Genomic DNA, 23235 nt, shown 5'->3' on the forward strand with positions numbered 1-23235 from the left:
ATGCCCTCTTCTCTTAATTGTGACAATTGTTGTAATAAAGGAGTAAGGTATGAGATTTAGGCTTGATGCCATTAATTGTTTTTTTTCCGTCATAAATGTTGTTTCTTAGGAAGATTTGAAATTCTACAAATACAATGTAAGCTAACATAAGTCCTGTATTTGTGTATAACCTGAACAAACAAAGATTTAAAACTGTGGCTGGAGTGTCAAAATTAGACCCTCCATGGAGAGACTAGATCAGAATAATTGAAAAAAAAATGGAGATCAAATATGTGTCCAGAAAACTGCAATCATGAATGCCAATAGTTCATCAAATTATCATGAACCACCGTAAGGGTAGTGATTGAAAATATATTACCCATTATTGATGACGGGTAAGACTGTCTTCAACACTCATTACGAAACAACCGTGATCACCCTTTCGTGTCGGCAGGGACGGCGCCAGCGTGGGGGCAATGGGGTAAGCTGCCCCACTTTAATTTTAGTACAATGTAAATTTTCAAAATTTAAATTGTATATTTATAAGCTTTTAAAAAAGTAAAAAAATAAGTATGTTACCTACGTTGTCTTAAGCTTATTCTTTGAAAGTCATTGGTAATCGAAACATTAATTTTGAGATAGATCTCTTTAAAGGGAAAAATAAAAAACTTGAGTTGTTTTGATTTTTAAGAGAAAGAATGAAGAAAAGTTTAAGAAAAAATTTCTTTATTTGGGTATATAATGTGTAGTAAATCGTGTAACTGTTTGTGAAAAAATTATTTTCTTTCAAATTATTATATATATTTATCACAAAAACCAATTAAAATAATCATAATAGTTATATAGGAAAATATATATACAAGTTAATAATTTCCTAAAAGTATGGGTTTCCTGCATTATCTCATTCAATACGTTTTCATTTAACAAGACTTTGTCCGACACTTGTGGTCACCATTTATTAAAAAACTACTTTTTTTTAAAATATGAGTGTTATACCTGGTGTGGAGGACAAATTCTTTTGAGGATCCAATTTCTATTTTTGAGCTAGGGCCCAATTTTTGCATTGTCGGATACGACTTTTAATAGTATGACAAAAAACTTTATAATTGCCCCACACAAAAAATTTCCTGGCTCCGTCTCTGCGTGTCGGGGCTTCGTCGTGAAAGACGACACGAAAGACTCAAAATGAATGAGTTAGCTTCAATTGTCCGAGATGAAAGGTTTTTGCCTCCATTAAACAGCTATAAGGGAATATTTGGTAGGATGAAATGGAAACGATAGGAAAAGAAATGAAATTAACTTCTCTTGTTTGGTTGCATCAAACAATGAGGTAGGAGTAGGAAACAATTCCATTCTCATCATTCATGTGAGGAATGATGAGAATGAAATCAAGTTACAATTTTTATTTTATTTTTTCACATTGATTTTTATTCTAATTTATTTTAGTTATTTATATTATTATAGAATAATTGTATTTTGTTAAATTATTTTGTTCATATTAATTTGTTTAGTTTTTGTATTTTTTTATATTTATTCTCTGTTTGTACCAATGAAATCTTTATCTTTCCAAATACTTATTCTCTTTTCTAGAATTTCTATTCTTCACTGCATTTTCATTCTCTTTGATTTCCTCCTACCAAACACCCCTAAGTGTAAAAAGTTTACATTTTATAACGTTTTGAAATGGGGCGACGATGGTGAAAAATAAAGATATTGTTATCAGAATACCTGCAAATGGTTGACGGGTGGAAGAAGCACATCAATGCCAAGATTCACTATGGTACCCACCTTCATTGTTTTGTATGTGCGGAAAGAAAGATGGATGATTGTGTGTGAGGCCTGTGCCAACCTGATAATTAATTGACTACTTCTTAGTCACATTAACGCCATGTATTTCTTTCTCGTTTCCTCGACTCATGACACACTATTGCTGTAAATTTTCATGATTTTTAACAAACAATATAAATTTTTTTTTATTTCTCACCTCTTTCTCAAATTTTCATTATTTTTTAAATATAAATCCAAAACTTTTTTATTTGTTGAAAGTGTCATTGGCCCAACCTCGTCCCCACACCCTCATCAACACCGCTTCTTCCTAGGGACGAGATGAAGATCTCTTTGTGCCAACCGCGTCTTTCCATGACACGATGATGATGAGCAGAGGAAACGCCGACTTGGGGGAAATAAAATTGATGATGGATTGAGAAATTAAACGGAGTTGGACTTGGTCATACGTCGGCTGTTTTGGGAGAAATAGAAATGGTGATGGGTTGACAATGAAAAGTTTATGTTATTTAAGTGTAAGAGGTTAAAATATTAAAATTGAGTCTCAATGTAAAAAGACTAGAGAAACTTTAGCTTTTTTTTCAAATAAAAATTAGAACTAGTTGCATCCAAACAAACTTTTAACACGTACACTAGGAGCTTATTGTTTAAAATAAAAGCTAAAGCTCCCGAAAAGTTCTTGCCAAACATGTCATTTGAGTAGCATTTCACAAATTTTAGTTTGAATGAAGCTTAAAATTTTTAAAAGTTACACAAATATTTCTTAAAGTTACAGCTATAGTTATCATACCAAACATTAAAAACTATAGCTTTACTTAACAGAGCAACTACAAACTACAACTACTGGTTACAGCTATTATTGACAAACATACTCCAAATCTATGCAAGATTATTAGAATCCATTATCAATATTTCAATATTATATTATAAAGCAAATAGTTTTTTTTTTGTTAAATTTCAACATTTCATCAAAACCAAATTACATCATTAACCTACACTACTCGCCGCAGCCGCCTTTACCACCACCACGCACCACCAGCACCCGTCGCCGCCACCATTACATCGACACCACCGTCTCCACTTACACCACTGCCGCTATCACCACATTGCACGGGTACCATTTTAGTCTATGTAATACGACGAGTGTGAAAATGAATAATATTTATTGTGCTGTCCGTCGATTAGCTGACTGGGTGGAGTGGTGGACCAGTTTCCTTTTTTGTAATTGTCATTTCCAAATACGTGTATCACGACTCACGAGTAAGGGGGAGAGGAGTCATGCTTCCCAAAATTTTATCCCTCCCAAATCCCACCAATCAAATACCCCCAACTCAATTTTCCTTTTCAACCCTCCCAACCATCCCTCCCAACCATTTTTAATGGCATTCATGACTTTCTCAACCTTCCCAAATTTTTTTTTCTTTTTCATTTAATTTAATCAAACTTCTTCTTTTTTAATAAAAACTTAAATATTTCATTAAAATTAAACTAAACATTACATAAACATGAATTAAAAAGTACATAACAACATAAACCGAAATTAAAATTCTACATGATAATGAAGACAACTAAATCAAACTCGCAATTGATGGTGGCTGCATCGCTAGATCATCAAGGTATGATAAGTCTAAAGCCGATACATGCGCCGTGAGATCATACCGGAGCCGATGATGCACGTCCTCGTCCTGTAACTCCCGGTTTGCTTTCGGGTTATTAACTCTTGGCACCGGTGGATCCATAATATGAACCGGTGATATTGCCCGCCCATTGTCTTTGATGATCATGTTGTGTAGTATAGTACACGCAACGACGACTTTTTTGATCTTCTCCTTTGTCCATAGCCGGATGGGACGGTCCAAAATCTTCCATTTTCCCTTGAGAACACCAAACGCCCGCTCAACATCCTTTCTTGCAGCCTCTTATAGTCTTTTAATTTTATTTTCATCTTGTTCCACTGGATGAGGATAAGCTTTAACAAACGCAGCCCACCTAGGATAGATTCCATCGGTAAGGTAGTACCCGCGCTTGTAATCATGTCCATTTACGCAAAATGAACTGTCTGGCGCAGATCCATTACACTCGTTTTGAAACAACGGTGACTGCTGCAAAACGTTGACATCGTTGTTCGATCCAGCAGGACCGAAAAACGAATGCCAAATCCACAAGTCTCAGGAAGCAACACATTTAATCATAATAGGTGGTACCTTGAGATCACCCCTCGTGTATTGCCCTTTTAAGTGTCTAGGGCACATCCTCCATTCGATGTGTGTGCAATCAAGACTACCAAGCATTCCTGGAATGTGGTGTCTTTCTTCATGAGCTTGTGTGATGAGAGCAACGTCATGAGATGTCGGCCTACGTAAGAACTCCTTTTGATATAAATTGACGACCGCATCACAAAAGTACTCCATGCTCTCGCGTCCCGTTCTGGCAGCCATACATAAATACTCGTCATATGCGTTGGAAGGTTCACCCGTAGACAGTTGCTTGATCGCCGATGTGCACTTTTGAAGAGCGGTGCAACTTTTTTACCTCGTGCGTCGTACCCCTCTTGAAAGTAACTAAAGTTAGCTTCAATATCACCAACAATCTTCAAAAATAACCTCTTGCTGATGCGAAAACGATGACGAAAAAATGGTTCGTCAAACTTTGAGTCTTCAACGAAGTAGTCACGCATTAGTATCGCGTGAGCTTCTTCTCGGTCTCGATCGATATACCTACGAGTGTCAGAAGAGGTGCCAGTATCTTCAAGCTCGGCGTACACTTGATTAAAAAACTAAAAAGTACTCCCCGTAGACGAATCATCTAACTCCGATGGAACACAAAATGAAGAAGATGAGGAAAAGGAATCCATTTTTTAGTAATGTGGTGTTTTTTTTTGTGAAAGTGTGAAGATATGTTTTTGTTTGGTGATTTTTTTGGTTAAAAATGAAGTGTATTTATAGATAAAGAGGTAGGTAACTTTTTTTTTTTAATTTGGGTTCAAACGGTCAAAAAGTGGGCTGGACCCCACCTGCCACGCTCCCCTCCAACGGTCGAAACCTCCATGCCTCCGTTGGCTTTTATCCCGCTCACCTCCAACCCGCCTGCATGCCGCTGGGATGGCGGCGGTGTTCCCTCGGCGGCATGCCTAACCCGCCATCAGCCCGCCAGCCACTCCACTCCCCTTAATATTCGAAAACCACATGAAGAATGTTTATTTATTATTATTATTATTATTGTTATTGTTGTTGTTGTTGTTGTTGTTGTTATTATTATTTAAATTTTCTTTTTTTGGTATTCACTAGGATTGAAACAATGAAACGTGTGGCAACCCTTCAAACAATAGCCTTCTAAGTTCTCTCCTTTGATTGTAAACTAGATTAAACCGTAGCTAAGCGGGAACGTAAATAAAACTATATTATAGTTACAGTATTATCTTAGATTACGACTGATGCAAATAATAAGATTATAATTTATGAATATATGATACATATGTTAAATATGTTAAAGCATATATGACTAATTAAACATAACATTAAATTATTATGAATCTATACGTGAGAGTAACGACGATGACAACAATAGTAATAATAATAACAAAAATAATAATAAAATATAAATACATAAAGAAAACAAAAATGAAAAAAATATGACATTAAGCAAATATGACATGGCAAGTGATATTTATTTATTGCTAAGAAATTAATGATTTAAAAAAAACAAAAATCGTGTTTATTGGTAAATTATTTATGAGAAATGCATAAGTGACAAAATGAAATAAAGAGAGGGAGTGAATAAAGTGAAATTGCTAAATTATCAATGTGACATCGCAAATATCACAGATTGATTCATAAAAATCAAAAAAATCATGTTTTTTTTATTTTGTGCATCTATTTTGATGAATATGCATCCCAAATGGATGCATAAACAAATACATGACTTTTTCGATTTTGACACATCAATGCGTTATTAAACACTTAAATTATGATAATTTTATACTATGTTAGTATATAAAGTTTTAATGCATCAGAATGAAGTTTTAAGTGTTCTAATTGTATTCTCATTTGATTTGACTTTTTCGATTTTGACACATCAATGCGTTATTAAACACTTAAATTATGATAATTTTATACTATGTTAGTATATAAAGTTTTAATGCATCAGAATGAAGTTTTAAGTGTTCTAATTGTATTCTCATTTGATTTGCTCTTATATATATATATATATATATATATATATATATATAATTTGATCAATGTGTTGTTAAACACTTAATAATGATAATTAGTTAAGCACTATGTTAGTTTTATGGACTTTTAATGCATCAAAATGATGTTTTTTAAGTGTTTTCACCGTTCTTATTTTAAGACTGTTCTAACTGGAATGTTACCCTATATATATATAAGGGATTAGTTCTCTCGAATGTAAGAAATTTTGAACGAATGTCTATAGTAGGAAATAACTAAAGCTGTGTGTATTGTATGTAAACAACTTTGAAATAATGTTTATTGTATGTAAGAATTTCGTTTCAACCAATTACAATCTGACAACCAATTACACCTGTACATGGTTGCCACATATGTTTTCTTACATACAATAAACATTTTTTCAAGTTGCTTACATACAATACACATAACTTTAGTTTTTTCCTACTATAGACATTCGGTCAAAGATAGTTACATTTCAGGAAACTAATCCCTATATATATATATAGGGTAACATTCCAGTGAGAACCGTCTTAAAATAAGAACGGTGAGAACACTTAAAAAACATCATTTTGATGCATTAAAAGTCCATAAAACTAACATAGTACTTAACTAATTATCATTATTTAAGTGTTTAACAACACATTGATCTGTCAAAATCGAGAAAATCACGTTTTTTGTTTTGTGCATCCATCTTGGATGCATATTCATCAAAATGATGCATCCAACAAAAAATGTGATTTTTTCACTTTTGACGGATCAATGTGTTGTTAGACACTTAAATAATGATAATTAGTTAAGCACTATGTTAGTTTTATGTATTTTTAATGCATCAAAATGATGTTTTTTAAGTGTTCTCACCGTTCTTATTTTAAAACTGTTCTTATTTGATTGCCCTATATATATATATATATATATATATATATGTACTAGCTAATCAACCCGGGTTCAACCCGGACATTTTAACTAAATTTAAAAGCAAAAAAAAATCTTAAAAAGTGTATATAATTTTTGTTATTGATATATTATAACTCGGCTTGGAAATATTAAATTGATTAACACAATAATTTATAAATATTAGTACCTCACTACAAAAGAGTGGACAAATGAGGTGTTACAAAATAATTATCAATGTTCATACTAAAAAGTGTGAACTATTAGTTCTACACACTTTTTTGTGTAGAGAAATTTATACACACTTTTATTTCTATATATTTTTATACATAAAAAAACATGACAAAATTTTTAATTTGTTTACACTCATTAAAAGTGTGAACAAATGCAGTATTGTTTGTAGTGCCTATTGCATTAACAAAACATAAAAAGACATTTCATGATATTATATTAAAAAGAATTTACTTTGTTTCTAATAAAAGAATAAATTTGTAGACATCATAATAAAGTAAAACATTTTGAAAATATTTAATGGGCTATTACTTTTTTGTGTGGAGAAATTTATACACACTTTTATAGTTTTATTTCTATATATTTTTACACAAAAAAAACGTGACAAAATTTTTAATTTGTTTACAATGCAGTATTGTTTGTAGTACATATTGCATTAACAAAACATAAAAAGACATTTCATAATATTATATTAAAAAGAATTTACTTTGTTTCTAATAAAAGAATAAATTTGTAGACATCATAAATAAAATAAAACATTTTGAAGATATATTTAATGGGCTATTTATCTTTAAAAAGATTATTAACTAAATATGACAACATAAATAGAATAAAAATATTTTGAAAAAATTTATAGACATGACATATCATAATTGTTTATAAAGTAGTTTAAAAAACAATCCTTCTTTATTATATATAAAGATAAAGATATATATAATTTATTTTTGTGATTTTTCTTTGGCTTTTTTTTCCCTTTGGACTTATATATTATAACAAGGTTTTTTACCCGCACGATGTGCGGTTATATTTTTAAAAATGCTTTAATATTGACATTAATAATTTAGTGTAGACAAACATGGTGTTACAAAATAATTATGTCAGTCCACACTAAAAAGTGTGAACTTTTAGTTCTACTCAATTTTTAATGTGGATAAATTTCTACACCTTTTAGTTTTACATATTTTTACACACATAAAAACATAACAAAATTTTTAATTTGTTCACACTAACTAAAAGTGGAGACAAATACAACATTATTTGTAGTGATTTAACTTAAATACGTAATAATGATAATGTGTTGTTCATAGTTATAACTATGAAGGGGTTTTTGGTTATGCCTTATGAAAGGCCATCAAGATAAATTAAATCTGATCCAAAATTTAAAAACAAAATTAATGTGCTTAAAATCAATACAAACAAAAGAATATGTCAATAAAGTACCCACACGATGCGTGAATAATTGACTAAAATACGACAAAAATAATTAGTCATTAATGGTGTTTAGAAAAGAATCCATACGTTGTGTTTTGTAGATGCTATAATAAAACATTCGTCTCTTTGTTAGCTAGCATTTCTGTGATTTACTGATAACGAATTGTAAAGTTCACAATATTATGCACAAACAAAAGTCGATGTTCATTAGTAAAAAAAGTATATATATATATCTAAGATAGTTTTATATGACATAAATATAGTAGTATCTATATAATATAGCTCCGAATAAAATCAAATTTATTAAGATATGTATAAGATTGTTTTATATGACATAAAAATAATAAATAATTTATTGATCAAGAAAAAAAGGATATTATTTAGTTAGTTAAAATATTTAATAGTAATAATTATTATAAATATAACTTTTTGTTAGATTTTTGTTGCCAAAGTTAACATATAATAAAATAATTATTGTGAAAAAAAAAATATGGAGATGACACATATGATAAATTTTATGTGGCAATATTTAGAGATATCTTTGAGTTGAGGTGGATGGTTTTAGAAAGCTTTTATTAGATATATAGATATAGATATAGATGTAATGTTTTTGCATATTTTTTATTAATAAGTATGATATTTCTAGCGAAATCCAGGTGTGGTAAAATCGTCAATATCTAATCAATTTGAAGGATATGGAATACGTAAGTGATTTGATCATGTTTGTGACTTGTGAGTTTTTTTGGGGAAATTAATTAATGATACTGTAGTATTTAAACACTGGGAAAAAATTAAGAATGAAAAGAAAAAACCTTCTTTGACAGTCTTCCACACATATTCTGTTTTTTAAGAAAAAACCTTCTTTAGCGAAAAATTTCCTCACTTAAAGAGACAAAATCGGATTTCTGACAATAGTGCACATTGACCCTTCCACCACAATGTCAACGAATAACCCGTCTCTGGCGTTGATTGGTTTTGGCACCCTCGGTTTCCTCGGGTTTTTTTTTTTTTTTTTTTAAATTTTTTGAAATGTATGGATTATTTTTTCGCTAACAAGAGAACTAAATTATGTTGTTTTAACTGTGTCCGTATTAGAGAGTCCCATCACCCTCAGTATCAAGTAGGAAAAACCCCCAACTAAACCGCCCGAAGACACGACATTTAATTGAGATAAAACTCTACCCCTTCTGCAGAATTCAAACCTGTTTCACTGGAATACTTTATTTGTAAAACTTTTTTAAATCTCGTTTATTTTAGACCCTTAGTCTAAAATAATTTCCAGGGATTAAAGATATAAAATATATTTAGCTTACATTTTCATATTATCTTTGACAATAAATTACATACTATTTGTATTTTTATAAATTTATCAAGTTGATATCCTTAACCTAAAGAAAGAAAAACTTATGAATTTTAGAAACTTATGACTAGCATATATTAATGTCTTGTGACGGGATAAATAGTTTATATAGCTTCTATTTTTCAATGATAAATGGCAGATCTTTTCATGTTAAGGGTTTCTTCAGATAAATAGTATTATTGAACCAGCTATGATAAGAGTGGTATATGAAACTACATGATTTTTATAATTAGACATTCAGAGATTAAAAGATAAAAAGAAAAAAAATAAACTATAAAAATTTAAGAGTTTTGTTATTATCTAAGCGAAAAAACATAAACAAATAGTCGTAAATATGATTAGAAAGGATATTTTACATCTTGGAAAGTCAAAAATTAATTAATACGTAACAATCTTATAAAAGGTAACAAATTATAAATCATTATTATTGTATTTATTTGTGTAAATTTGTGACATTTATGGTTAGCAAATGTTTAATTTAAAGAACAATATATGTTAAAAAAAAAAAAGAATTTAAAGAACATCACTTTGTAAGCTTTCTTAAATGGTTAATGATTATTATAAGATAAGTCCGATGACACATTGCATGGTAAATGATAAAGATTAAGATAAAGAAAATTCATAATACATATGTCAAACATTTAAGATATTAGACATATTTTTATGTCTAAAGTATATCAATCCTTTTCTTTTTTAAAATATATATACACTTTACTATTTTAAGCTGATTTATTGAAAATGAACAAATTTAAGTTTGCCAGTCCAATCAAATCATGACTTGAGTTCATATTATAAGTTGTGCTTCACGCCATGGGGCCTTCATCATACGCCACTGCCTATGTCACATTTGATATTTAGTTCCTTCTACTGAATTCTATTCAATCCTATTTATACCACCACCTTCCATTCTTCCACTTTACTCCATATACATATCTTTAGTATTAATTCTCATTCATCAAAAAAAAGAAAAAAAAATTAAGCTTTGAGGAAATGGCAAAATCTCCAGAGACAGAACACCCAATTAAGGCCTATGGTTATGCTGCTCGTGACACTTCCGGTGTCCTTTCTCCTCTCACTTTCTCCCGAAGGTATTTATAAATATATATGTATATCTATCTATATGTATATATCCATAAGCACAACGCATTTTCCCTGTTTATGTTACTTTTAACCTCAAAATGTTTGCATTGTTTCAAATCTGAACTCTCTTGTAAGAATCAGACGACTACCACTAGGCCACCTTGGTATATATAGATACACATAAAAGTATACAATGTTCGTTGATATATCAGTTGGGTCATCTAACATTAAATATGTATTACATAGTAAATATCATATATTCCTTCTTAACCTTTAAAATATATAATAACATATTTACCATCTAAACAAAATCATATAATATATTTTCGATCTAAATACTAAATGCCTCCCCCATTACCTAACCTTTTTTTTTTTAAAATACTAAATGCCTCAAATTGTTGTTTGGATGGATAACTATTTAAATATGTTACCGTATATGTTATTAGATATATTGAAAGGTTCTTGTGAGATAATTTTTCTCTCTCGAAAACCCGTCTATAATTAATTAATATCATATAAGAGTAAGCGGTTCATATGATATATATGAATAATTCATTCACAGGTGAATAGATTATAATATATGTACTTAATTTTACATGTTTTTTTAATAGTTTTTTTTTGTTCTAATATAAACTTTTTCAATGTTTTACATGTGAAACGTGTCATTTAATATTCTCGCATCGTTATATATGATATCATGTGATCTTTTTAGTTGTCATATTTTATTAATAATACTTGTTAGCTTTTTTGTGAAAGTGATGAATTGACGTGTTTGATAATTATTTAACAGGGCAACGGGTGATAAAGACGTGAGGTTTAAAGTTCTGTATTGTGGAATCTGCCATTCTGATCTTCATTTTGCCAAGAACGAATGGGGCATGACTACATATCCTGTTACTCCTGGGTATAAATATTTTTTTTACATTTAATCATTACTAGTACTATATATCTTAACTATTTTATTTTATCTATATCTATACTTCTTTATAAAACAAATCACCCTTTTCTCGTCTTTTACCTTTCAGCATTTGAAATACCTAAATTATCACTCTCTTTCGTTAACTAATTTAAATATTCACATAATATACCTATAATACCCTTAATGAAGTTCATTACTTTTACATTACCTCCATTAATTCGATTACTTTTAGATTAAAAAACACATCGCTAGGTCACCAACAACGACGCCACCTGTCGTTGCCGCCGTATTGCGCGGATAACCTTTTCGTTACCTTATAAAGCATTTGACTCTCCTATTTTCTCAAAAAAGAACTTGATTTACCCAAACTACCTATCTTCTTTATTTACTAATTTAAATATTTTTACTTAATATACCTATAATACCTTTAATAAAATTATTTTATAACATAAATATCTCGATTCTTAAAATAAGTATTATACCTAGCTAACTATTATACCTCCTTTTATATCAATTTTTATGTTAATAACCATGCCATTAGCGCCACCGCCGCCACCACCACCGCTGCATCGCGCAGGCATGTGACTAGTATATATAGAGAGAGAGAGAGATAGATAAAGTATTCTCAATCTATTACTTATATGACCCTGACAATTGCGATAAGTGTAACTTTTTTACTATGTATATGTATATGATTGATGCAGGCATGAGATTGTGGGCGTTGTGACAGAAGTAGGAAGCAAAGTAGAGAAATTTAAAGTTGGGGACAAAGTTGGAGTTGGATGTTTGGTCGGATCATGTAAATCATGTGAGAGCTGTTCCAGTGATCTTGAAAATTATTGTCCAAAACAGATTCTCACTTATGGTTTCCCCTACTATGATGGCACCATCACATACGGTGGCTACTCTGATCACATGGTTGCAGATGAACATTTTGTGTTGCGTTGGCCAGAGAATTTGCCACTTGATTCTGGTGCACCATTGCTATGTGCTGGGATCACAACTTATAGCCCTCTTAGATACTTTGGACTTGACAAGCCCGGTGTGAAGGTGGGCGTGGTTGGTCTTGGTGGGCTTGGTCATGTGGCGGTTAAGCTGGCTAAGGCTTTTGGCGCAGAAGTTACTGTTTTTAGCACCTCCCCTTCTAAGAAAGAAGAAGCAATTGAAGGACTTAAAGCGGATCGTTTCATAGTTAGCAAGGATACAGAGCAAATGCAGGTGGGATATAATATTTTTTTTTTTTGTATGTGTAAATTAAGTAGTTTATGGGCTGTTAGTTTCGTTTTGTTAAATTGCGTCTGTTTTGTGATCAGGCTGCAGCGAGTTCATTGGATGGAATAATTGACACAGTCTCTGCGGTTCACCCCCTTGCGCCATTTCTTAGTGTGCTCAAACCACATGGGAAACTTATCCTTGTTGGTGCACCGGAGAAGCCACTTGAGATTGCTGCGTTTTCTTTAATTATGGGTATTGATATGCTACGAATTTTAGTTAAAGTTTAGGGTGTTTGTTATAACTTATAACTATGCTAACCAAATCTGGTTCACATGATAGGGAGGAAAATTGTTGCTGGTAGTGCAATTGGAGGGCTGAAAGAGACTCAAGAAATGCTTGATTTTGCCGCAAAGCATGGTGTAACCGCAGATATAGAGCTTATCCCAATAGATTATGTGAATACTGCGATGGAGCGTATGCTGAAATCTGATGTTAGATACCGATTTGTTATTGATGTCGCCAACTCTCTCAAAGCTCCATGAGTGAAGTTCCTTCCATATAATGTGAATCACCTGAAATCATCCATTTGATTTTTACTTTCTCAGAATATTTTCATCCTAGTATTCGATCACTAATTAATAATAAAGTTGGTGGACTTATTTTCAATGGCTTTTGAAAAATATTTGCTTGTGAGTTGACTCAGTGCCTCAGGGGTTTAATATAATGCAATGTTGAAGTTTATATTAGGTGTAAGCTTGAGAACATGATGAAATTTGTTGGGGATCATATGTGTATAAGCACCCTAATCCTAAAATGTACACTATTATTGACTATTCATAAGTATTAATTTTCAATTAGCCGTTTAATAAGTTTCCAAATAGAAAGAAGTTAGTCTATTGCTGAAAGCTCACAGGGGTTTCGAAAGACCTTTGTGAGGCACTTTTGGGTGTGGGATGGTTAATTGAAACGGAATTAGGGTGATGGCTATGGTAGTTAAGTCTCAAAATTTGACATTGCAACGACCAATGAGACTAAACTACACTAATCATTTCAAAAGACGTCAAATTTACCAAAATTTAAGGGTTGGTTGTCAATCTATGTTAAGTTTTAATACCATTTTTCTACTATATATAAAAAAAAAAAAATACCCGCATCACAAATGAAATTTACACCCATACATCCTCGTAAACTTTATGACCAGTCGACACAAGTGGAATTTACAAACAGAAACTAACACATTACCCATTTTTATTCTTTTATATATACCAGCATGATATGATGTAGTGTTTTAGTTTTTTTTTTTTAGATAATAAATACGAAAGCAGAAATTTGAGGGAGATAATTTTTTAATGATCAATCGAAAAGATAAGGGTCAAAAGTAATTTATCCATCTCTGAATGTACACCCAATGAATTATTTGATCCATATTGATGCAATGTGGCCAGATGACTCTGTGTTAGTCAAAGAATTAGAACTTTCTCAAAGGATAACTTGTCAATTTATAGCTATTCGGTCATTCGCGTTCTAGAGGATTTAAAAAGAGAACATGTGCCTTCTAAAAAGAAAAGGAAAAACAAAAGGTTTTTGGCGATCAGACAAATTGATGTATTATTAGGGCCACAAGCCCACCAGCCCACATTTGTGTAGTTTAGTTGAGTTTCACTAAAAAAAAGAAACAAACAAAAGGGATGTGTTTTTAGATTATTTTTTTCTTTTGCATAAAAGTATTAAACAATGCTGCAATTAATTTATTAAATATTGGGTGGAAGGTAATGAGTAATGACTGATATTTTATTCATTTCTTATAGTAACTAATAAAGTACGAAGTAGCTGAAAGAAAATATAAAACAAATGGTTTATTAATCCTCGTCCAATGACTATGTCCCATGAGGCCGAGAGAATATTAGCTAAAATATGTTTATATGTATTTATTACTATGGTTTAACGAGAACAAGTACACCGTTGCGACGGTGATATGGTGAGGTTGATAGGTCATAGAGTGTGATTGCCAAATACTTTAGCCGTATGGGCTTCGCCTTCAGATTTAAAAATTCGTCGAAAGTATATCGAATGACATCTCTAATGAAAGAGCATGAAATTTTAAGAACACCCATATAATTTTTATAATTTATCGACATACGGTTTTTGAGATAAAAGATTTTGAATAAATTAGAAGAATAAATGATTTATGGGGAGAGAGAAAAAAAAATGATTGGTTGAGATTTGAGGAGAGAGAAAAGGTGTTAGGTAAATATAGAATTGATATATAGGCATTTTAGGAAAATAATTGTTGAAACTTAAAATGTAAACGGGAGAAATTTGCTTTATAATATAGTATAGATAAAAAGTATTCTTGTCATTTTAATAGTTTAAATTTATATTCCTTTAACTAAATTCTATTAAATTTTGTCAACCAAATACATGACAAATTTTGAAATTTTATTCCTTCAAGTTTCAATATTATTTTGATAGATTTCGATTCCTTCCAAATCATTCTGTGAACCAAACTGCCTCTAAAGAAGTTTTTTTTTTCAATTGGCCCACGTTAACTAGATCTTCTTTGCTCGATCTTTGACTAAAAAAAAGCCAATGGATTGTATATCCTCGTAAACACACTAGCCATTTGGTTCACATAATGATTTTGAAGAGATTGATATATGTATAAAATTAGAATTTGAATTAATTATAATCTATTCTGGTTTTGGTTTGGTTGAACGGAATGAATTGGAATGGAATGGCGTTCAAAATATGAATAAAAATAATAATTGGCTAGTGTATTTTTATAAATATAATACTAATAGTATTTATAAGATAATAAATATTTTATTAAAATTTATAGTTTTAATAAAATAATAATTTGTTTATAAATTAATAAAAATTTTATAAACTAACACTATTTTTTTATTAGATACATAACTATTTTATAAAATATACTTTTTTAATAAAATAATAATTAAAATTTATAAAATGATGATAATTTCTATAAAATTAAAGTATCTAGAAAATAATCATTAATAGTAATATTATTTTATAATAGCAATAATATTTAGATATTCATAGTTTTTTAAATATTAATAACTTTTATAAAATAATAAATTTTTTATAAACTACTTAGACATATAAAAAACAAAGGTACAGAAATGCGTACAAAAAATAGTAACGGGTCATTTTATTTATTTGGGCCCGTTTTTATTTTCTTAATGGACCCACTTCATTTTCTTTTGGACCCATCTTATATTTTTAATTTTAGGCTAATGGGTGCAAAGAATAATAACGGACCATTTTATTTCTTTGGCCCCGTTTTTATTTTCTTAATGGGTCCACTTCATTTTCTTTTGGACCCATCTTATATTCTTAATTTTGGGTTTAATAAATTATGTTTTGATCTTTTAAATTGCTTCCAATTTGTTTACAAAGATCACTTATTTTAATTGCATATTATTATTTTTTAAGTTTGTAACATATTTAAGATTATCTCATCTTATTACAAGTGAACTATTACATAGTATATATACAAATAACAGTAGGGTATACGTTTTGAATATGTATACATCTAACCATCTCCGAAAAATTTGTTTGCAATACTTATTAGTTTCAATGTTATTTTGGTTGATGTTTTATTATTATGAATTTTTTTTTTCACTTTCTATTTTCAATGATTTAGGAAATTAGCTTTAATTATGTTTGTATTATTATTTTGTATTTTTATTTTATATATTCTACTTTCATACTTATTATCTTTTAGAATTTATAGAATATATTAATTTGTTATAAATTTATACTATCGCTCTTTTTTAATTTATAATTGTTTACTCATTAAAAAATCAATATGAACTCAAGTTTTGAGCTATATAATGTTTCTAAAAGCATGTAATAATTTTTTAAATAATACGGAACACAATGAATATAATGTCTCCCTGAGCAACGCCCGGTTAATGTATCTCGTTTAATAAGTAGAAACAAATCTATGGAATGCGTGCAAAGAATAGTAACAGGCCATTTTATTTCTTTGGGTCTGTTTTTATTTTTTTAATGGGCCAACTTTATTTTCTTTTGGACCCATCTTATATATTCTTAATTTTGGGCTTGACAAATTATGTTTTGATTTTTTAAATTGCTTCCAATTTGTTTACAACGATCACTTATTTTAATTGCATCTTTTTCCTTTTTAAGTTTGTAACATTTTTTAGATTATCTCATCTTATTACAAGTGAACTATTACATTGTATATATACATATAACAGTAGGGTGTATGTTTTGAATATATACACCTAACTATATCCGAAAAGTTTGTTTGCAATACTTATTAGTTTCAATGTTATTTCGGTTGATGTTTTATTATTATGAATTATTTTGTTTTACTTTCTATTTTCAATGATTTGGGAAATTATCTTTAATTATATTTGTATTATTGTTTTGTATTTTTATTTTAAATATTCTACTTTCATACTTATTATCTTTTAGAATTTATATAATATATTAATCTGTTATAAAATTATACTGTCGATTTTTTTTAATTTATAATTACTTACTCATTAAAAAATTAATATCAACTCAGGTTTTGCGCAATATAATGTTTCTAAAAGCATATAATAGTTTTTTAAATAGTACGGAACACAATAAATGTAATGTCTCTCAGGGCAACGCCCGGATAACGTATCTCGTTTTTTATAAATAACTCAATTTTTGAAAAATTATAATACTTTTAAAATAATAATAATATTTATAAAATATTAATAAATTATAATAAAATTATAATTTATTATTAACAATAAAGTTATTTTTACTACATAATAACAAGAATAATAATAAATAAATACACTTGTAAATTAATTATATAACAAACTATAGAATCACGTAATAATAAATTTAAAAGAGTTGTTTTTAACAAATTTTGAATTATGTTGGAATTCAAAACTTTCCATTCAATTTGCTAAGGAATGTTGAATTCCTTCATATGATGGAATTCGAAGGATTTCAATTCCTTTTCCTAACGAACCAAACAAGTGACCAAACAAGTGATGGAATGAAATCTGAATTCCATTTTGTCAACCAAACATGTTATGAAATGGAATTCAGTATCTAATTCCATTGACTTCAGTAAACCAAACACCCCTGAATAAACAGGGATATCCCTTGAAAGACCAAATCGTTTCGAGACTTCCAAATGCTCCAACATGAAATCAACATTATTGAATGTAAACATAGTTTTAGCCACCAAACTCAACCAGTGTTAGATGTCACATGTAACTCCAATAAATATAAATCTCTTACACAAATCTTTAACTTTTTGCCAAATGGCCGAAGCGAAAAAACATGAAATCAGCAGATGATCCATTGTCTCTAAACTATGTGTGTGAGGGGTGGGGTGGAGGTATCGGTTGTATTTCTATATATGTATATATGAAACCGAATGTATCTCAAACCAAATAAGTGAAAAAGCTAGGATGAATGAATCTATAAGGTATCCCCTTTTGCTTACCTAATTCAGGGTTGTCCTGTCCCTTCTCACCTCACCACAACTCTCTAAATCTATATCTATATGATATCTATCTACCATAAACAAAAACAAGATTGTGTTATTTTTTGAACGACATCTGGCGTATACCTTAATTGTCCTTTTTTGTTAAATATCTTCAATAAAATAAAACAAGATTGTACTAATCTATATCTATCAACTTATCATATGTCTCCTACTTAAATTTCTCTAAACCATTCGATCAAGTTTCATATTCTTTTTCTCTTTTGTCATCAATACCAAAAACAACGGAAAAAAATAAACAGATTAGTTTTTTGTCTTAACCCAAAAACTAACAATATAAAACTCAAATTTTTGCATTTGATTAAGGTTTTGTACCTAAAAAACATCTAATTGATATTGTTTGGAGTGTATTGTGGACGACCAAAAAAACAATCACACATGGATTGTTGGTTTTCTTTTCCCTCTAATATCCGTGATAAAAAGAAAATTATTTTTCATCTCATATTTTTTTCACTTTCACATACATTTTCTATCAATACAGACTTGTAACGGTCTATACACATACATAACAAATCCATCATTAACACACACTAAAACACACACAAGCTTGAATTCTCGATTTCTAGTTGTTTCATTAAGGTCAGCTGCCGACGGTGTAGCGACGAATCATGGTCTTGCTTCCAATCAGTGCACAATATTTTTTTTGTTTTTTTTCTAACAACTTCCAATCAGTGCACATTGTCTTACACACCATGTCATTGATTCTCTCATAATAAGCACCTGCCTATGTCGCGTTCCAATTGCAATTTTTTTAAGGATAGCCGCCGAAAGTAACGACAAAACAAGCTCTGCCCCTTCCAATCAATGTTTTTTTTTTTTTTTTTTTCCTTTCTTTGAACAACTTCCAATCAGTGCACCCATTTTTTTTAATAACAAATTCATATAAATTCCACCCCCCATTAAGCCATTCTGCTTCACTCCATATATACACTTCTTAAATAATATAATACTTAATTCTCATCCATCAAAGAAAGCTTTGGAAAATGGCAAAATCTCCAGAGACAGAACACCCAATCAAGGCCTACGGTTATGCTGCTCGTGACACTTCTGGTGTCCTTTCTCCCCTCACTTTCTCCCGAAGGTATATATATATACGTTTTTGTTATCATGATGTTACTTGTTAGATTATTTTTGATAATGATGCATATATTGACGTGTTTGATGATTATTTAACAGGGCGACGGGAGATAAAGACGTGAGGTTTAAAGTTTTGTATTGCGGAATCTGCCATTCTGATCTTCATTTCGCCAAGAATGAATGGGGCATGACTACATATCCTATTACTCCTGGGTAAGTTTAACTTTCTAGAAATTTAATTCCTACAAAGCTTTATAAAGATGAAGTTGATATATTTTTAGAAACTAGCAAGATGATAGAAAGTAGAACAAGATTAAATGATAAATTCGACCAATTAGACCCTTAAAGTTACAACTATAGAACATGACCATTCAAGGGCAATGATCTTTCTATAAAACTACTTGCATTGTCCTGTACACAAACATCCTAATCAGCGTATCACATTTGCCCCACAAATACTTTTTACCTAAAATAATAACATATACATTTTTCTTACAAACAACCATATAATCTTCAATGGACACCCTTTGATGTGGATAGTCTAAAAAGCATGGATACGGGTGAAAAACAACAAGTACTATACAATGCATTAGAATCTTTAAATAACTTGGACAATTTACTGTTTATAAGTGTAATTTACATGATTAACGCAGGCATGAGATTGTGGGCGTGGTGACAGAGGTAGGAAGTGAAGTAGAGAAATTCAAAATCGGGGACAAAGTTGGAGTTGGATGTTTGGTCGGATCATGCAAATCATGCGAAAGCTGTTCAAGTGATCTTGAAAACTACTGTGATAAACAGATTTACACTTATGGTGGTTTGCCATACCATGATGGCACACTTACATATGGAGGCTACTCAGATCACATGGTTGCAGATGAACATTTCGTTCTGCGTTGGCCAGAGAATTTGCCACTTGATTCCGGTGCACCGTTGTTATGTGCTGGGATCACAACTTATAGTCCTCTTAGATACTATGGTCTAGACAAACCGGGTATGAAAGTGGGCGTGGTTGGTCTTGGTGGGCTTGGTCATGTTGCGATTAAGATGGCTAAGGCTTTTGGTGCAGAAGTTACTGTTTTTAGCACCTCCCCTGCTAAGAAAGAAGAAGCACTTGAAGGACTTAAAGCGGACCATTTCATAGTTAGCAAAGACACAGAGCAAATGCAGGTGGGATGCAATTGTTTTTTGAAAGTAGTTGATGAGTTGTTGGTTTTCTTTTTTTTTTATTTGTGTCTGTTTTCGTGCTCAGGCCGCAGCGAGTTCATTGGATGGAATAATTGACACGGTTTCTGCGAATCACCCTATTGCACCATTGCTTAGTGTGCTCAAACCACATGGGAAACTTATCCTTGTTGGTGTACCTGAAAAGCCACTTGAGATTGCTGCATTTTCTTTAATTATGGGTATGGGTTTGCTAAACATTTAATTCAAAGTTTGCGGTGTTTCCTATAACTATGTTAACCAAATCTGTTTTTATGGTGTTTGTTATAACTATGCTAACCAAATTTGGTTGACATGATAGGGAGGAAAGTCGTTGCTGGTAGTGCAATTGGAGGGTTAAAAGAGACTCAGGAAATGCTTGATTTTGCCGCAGAGCATGGTGTAACGGCAGATATAGAGCTTATCTCAATAGATTATGTGAATACTGCTATGGATCGTATGCTGAAATCTGATGTTAGATACCGATTTGTCATTGATGTCGCCAACTCTCTCGAAGCCCCATAGATCGTGAAGATGCTTCCATATAATGTGAATCATCTTCAAACATCCATTTGATTTATACAATGTCTGAATATTTTCATTCCAGTTTCAATCACTATTTAAAAACAAACTTGGTGTGCTTATTTTCATGATTTTTGAATAAAATTTGCTTGATTTAATGCTCCTGGGATTAAAATTAATGCAATGTTTTTTTTTATGTATAAGGATGAGAAGTTGATAACATGATTAATTTTTGTTAGGGGTCATATGTATAAGGATGAGAAGTTGATTAGGACTAGTCACATCAGCAAAAAATTATCTAAAGACTAATCTCCTTAAACCAACCTTATATTAAGGAGTAGTCTTGGACCCATTTTTTATTTAATTATACACTCACAAATGTAAAAAAGAAAAAAGGAAAAAGCATATACAACTCATTCTAGAGGGACGAATAACATGAGGACAAGTCCAATCCCATGGTATTCACTTGTCCTCCTAGGGACAAGCATGGAGGACAAGTCCAAGGACGGAGGTATAAGGCAGCTCCTAAGCATCCCACACTTTAAAGGCGAGTTTAGTTGTGGAAAAAGTTTTATAGCTTTCCATTTCCAATTTTCTATAAAATGAAAAAAGTTTTTCATCTCTAGAAAATAAATAAAAATTTTGAAAACACGTTCAAAACTAAAAAAATGGAAAATAACTTGAGGCTTTCAAAATTTAAAAAATGAAAAGTGAAAAACAATAAAAAAAAAAAAAAGTGTATTCTAATTTTCCATAAAAAGGTAGAACACAGTATTTTCAGTTTCAATGAAAACATTTTTCAAAAACTATGAATTGAACGCGTTTTCTGTATAAACATTGAAAACAATGGATATTTTCCTCAGCTAAACGCACCCTATAATTTTTATTTTATTTATTTATTTATTTTAACTATTTGGGTTTGGATGGTTAAAACTCAAAAGGATATAAGACGGCACCATTTGGGTGCAGAATGGTCAAAAGGAAATAATTTTTTTTACAGAAGGTTCAAGGTTATGTGATTTTTGCTCAAGTAAACGGAATGTGGTTTTAGATTACTATTTACTAGAGAATCTTTCTTTCTTAAATATATGGCGACAGTATCTTTAAACTAATTTTTGGCATCATCAACAATAAAATTTATTACTGAAACTACTTCTATTAATCATCTTTGGTATGGGTCGTTAAGTTAGTTGTGGCAGAGGAGAATCAAAATTTTTCTGTTTCTTTTAAATATGCTGAAATATGATCACGTTAAATAAAAGCACGTCTGAAAAATATTTAAGCCTTACAGGTCACACATGATGACATTTAGATATTCGATAATATGTATATTGTATCTACATATTTATAATCACCATAATGGAGAGAAATTACATTGGACATCATTAATTAGATATGTTAATTGAAATTATTTATTAGTTAATAAATATGGATTTATTAACTATTAAATATAAACTAGATTAATATCTGGTCGTTGACCGGGTTAGACACAAGTAATATATACTTAAATTAAGTACACAAAACATGTTCAAGTTTATATAATAAAGATATAATGAATTAACAAAAATGCAAATGGTTAACTTTTATTAGTAAGGCGTAACATAAAACGTTTTAAAACTAAATATAAGATAGTTGAAAAACAAAGAACTCTAGATGTTCAAACAAATAGACTGATGGAAACAAAGAACGACTCTATATGTTCAAACAAATAAATCGACGGCAAGCAGTTCGTGGTAAAGATTTAAGACTATGTATTTTCGTGCACACCTTAAGATCCGCCAACTTCTATGGTAGTATCAACCTTGGAGTCATCAACATCATCCATTATGTTATCTTTATCTTTCATAGTAACCAATGAGCTTAGTGAATACAAGGTCGAGGGTTCGAATCTCATTCGTTCCCAATAACCATGAGTTATCATGCTCAGGAGTTTCACCCGGTAGTGACCCATTATAGGATGAGAAACCTTGGTACAAAGTACCAAGGACTTGCATGTTCCTTCCAAAATACACGTTTTGAATCTTTCATA

At 30.6% G+C, this 23235-nt stretch overlaps 2 protein-coding genes across 2 annotated transcripts; both read left to right on the top strand.

Annotated features, from left to right (window-relative positions):
* Positions 1 to 10559: 10559 nt before the first annotated feature.
* On the top strand, positions 10560 to 13528 carry LOC122602767 (8-hydroxygeraniol dehydrogenase-like). The gene is made up of 5 exons (XM_043775361.1): positions 10560 to 10736; positions 11519 to 11632; positions 12352 to 12865; positions 12961 to 13114; positions 13202 to 13528. The coding sequence occupies exons 1-5, from the start codon at positions 10639 to 10641 to the stop codon at positions 13402 to 13404; spliced, it is 1083 nt and encodes a 360-aa protein (XP_043631296.1). The 5' UTR covers positions 10560 to 10638; the 3' UTR covers positions 13405 to 13528.
* A 5767-nt stretch (positions 13529 to 19295) lies between these two features.
* LOC122603360 (8-hydroxygeraniol dehydrogenase-like) lies at positions 19296 to 21364 on the top strand. Its single transcript, XM_043776036.1, has 5 exons — positions 19296 to 19485; positions 19581 to 19694; positions 20135 to 20651; positions 20734 to 20887; positions 21007 to 21364. Exons 1-5 carry the CDS (start codon positions 19388 to 19390, stop codon positions 21207 to 21209), a joined length of 1086 nt encoding a protein of 361 aa, XP_043631971.1. The 5' UTR covers positions 19296 to 19387; the 3' UTR covers positions 21210 to 21364.
* Positions 21365 to 23235: the final 1871 nt, after the last annotated feature.

This window comes from Erigeron canadensis, chromosome 6 (assembly GCF_010389155.1).
Source record: "Erigeron canadensis isolate Cc75 chromosome 6, C_canadensis_v1, whole genome shotgun sequence".
NCBI classification, from domain to species: domain Eukaryota; kingdom Viridiplantae; phylum Streptophyta; class Magnoliopsida; order Asterales; family Asteraceae; genus Erigeron; species Erigeron canadensis.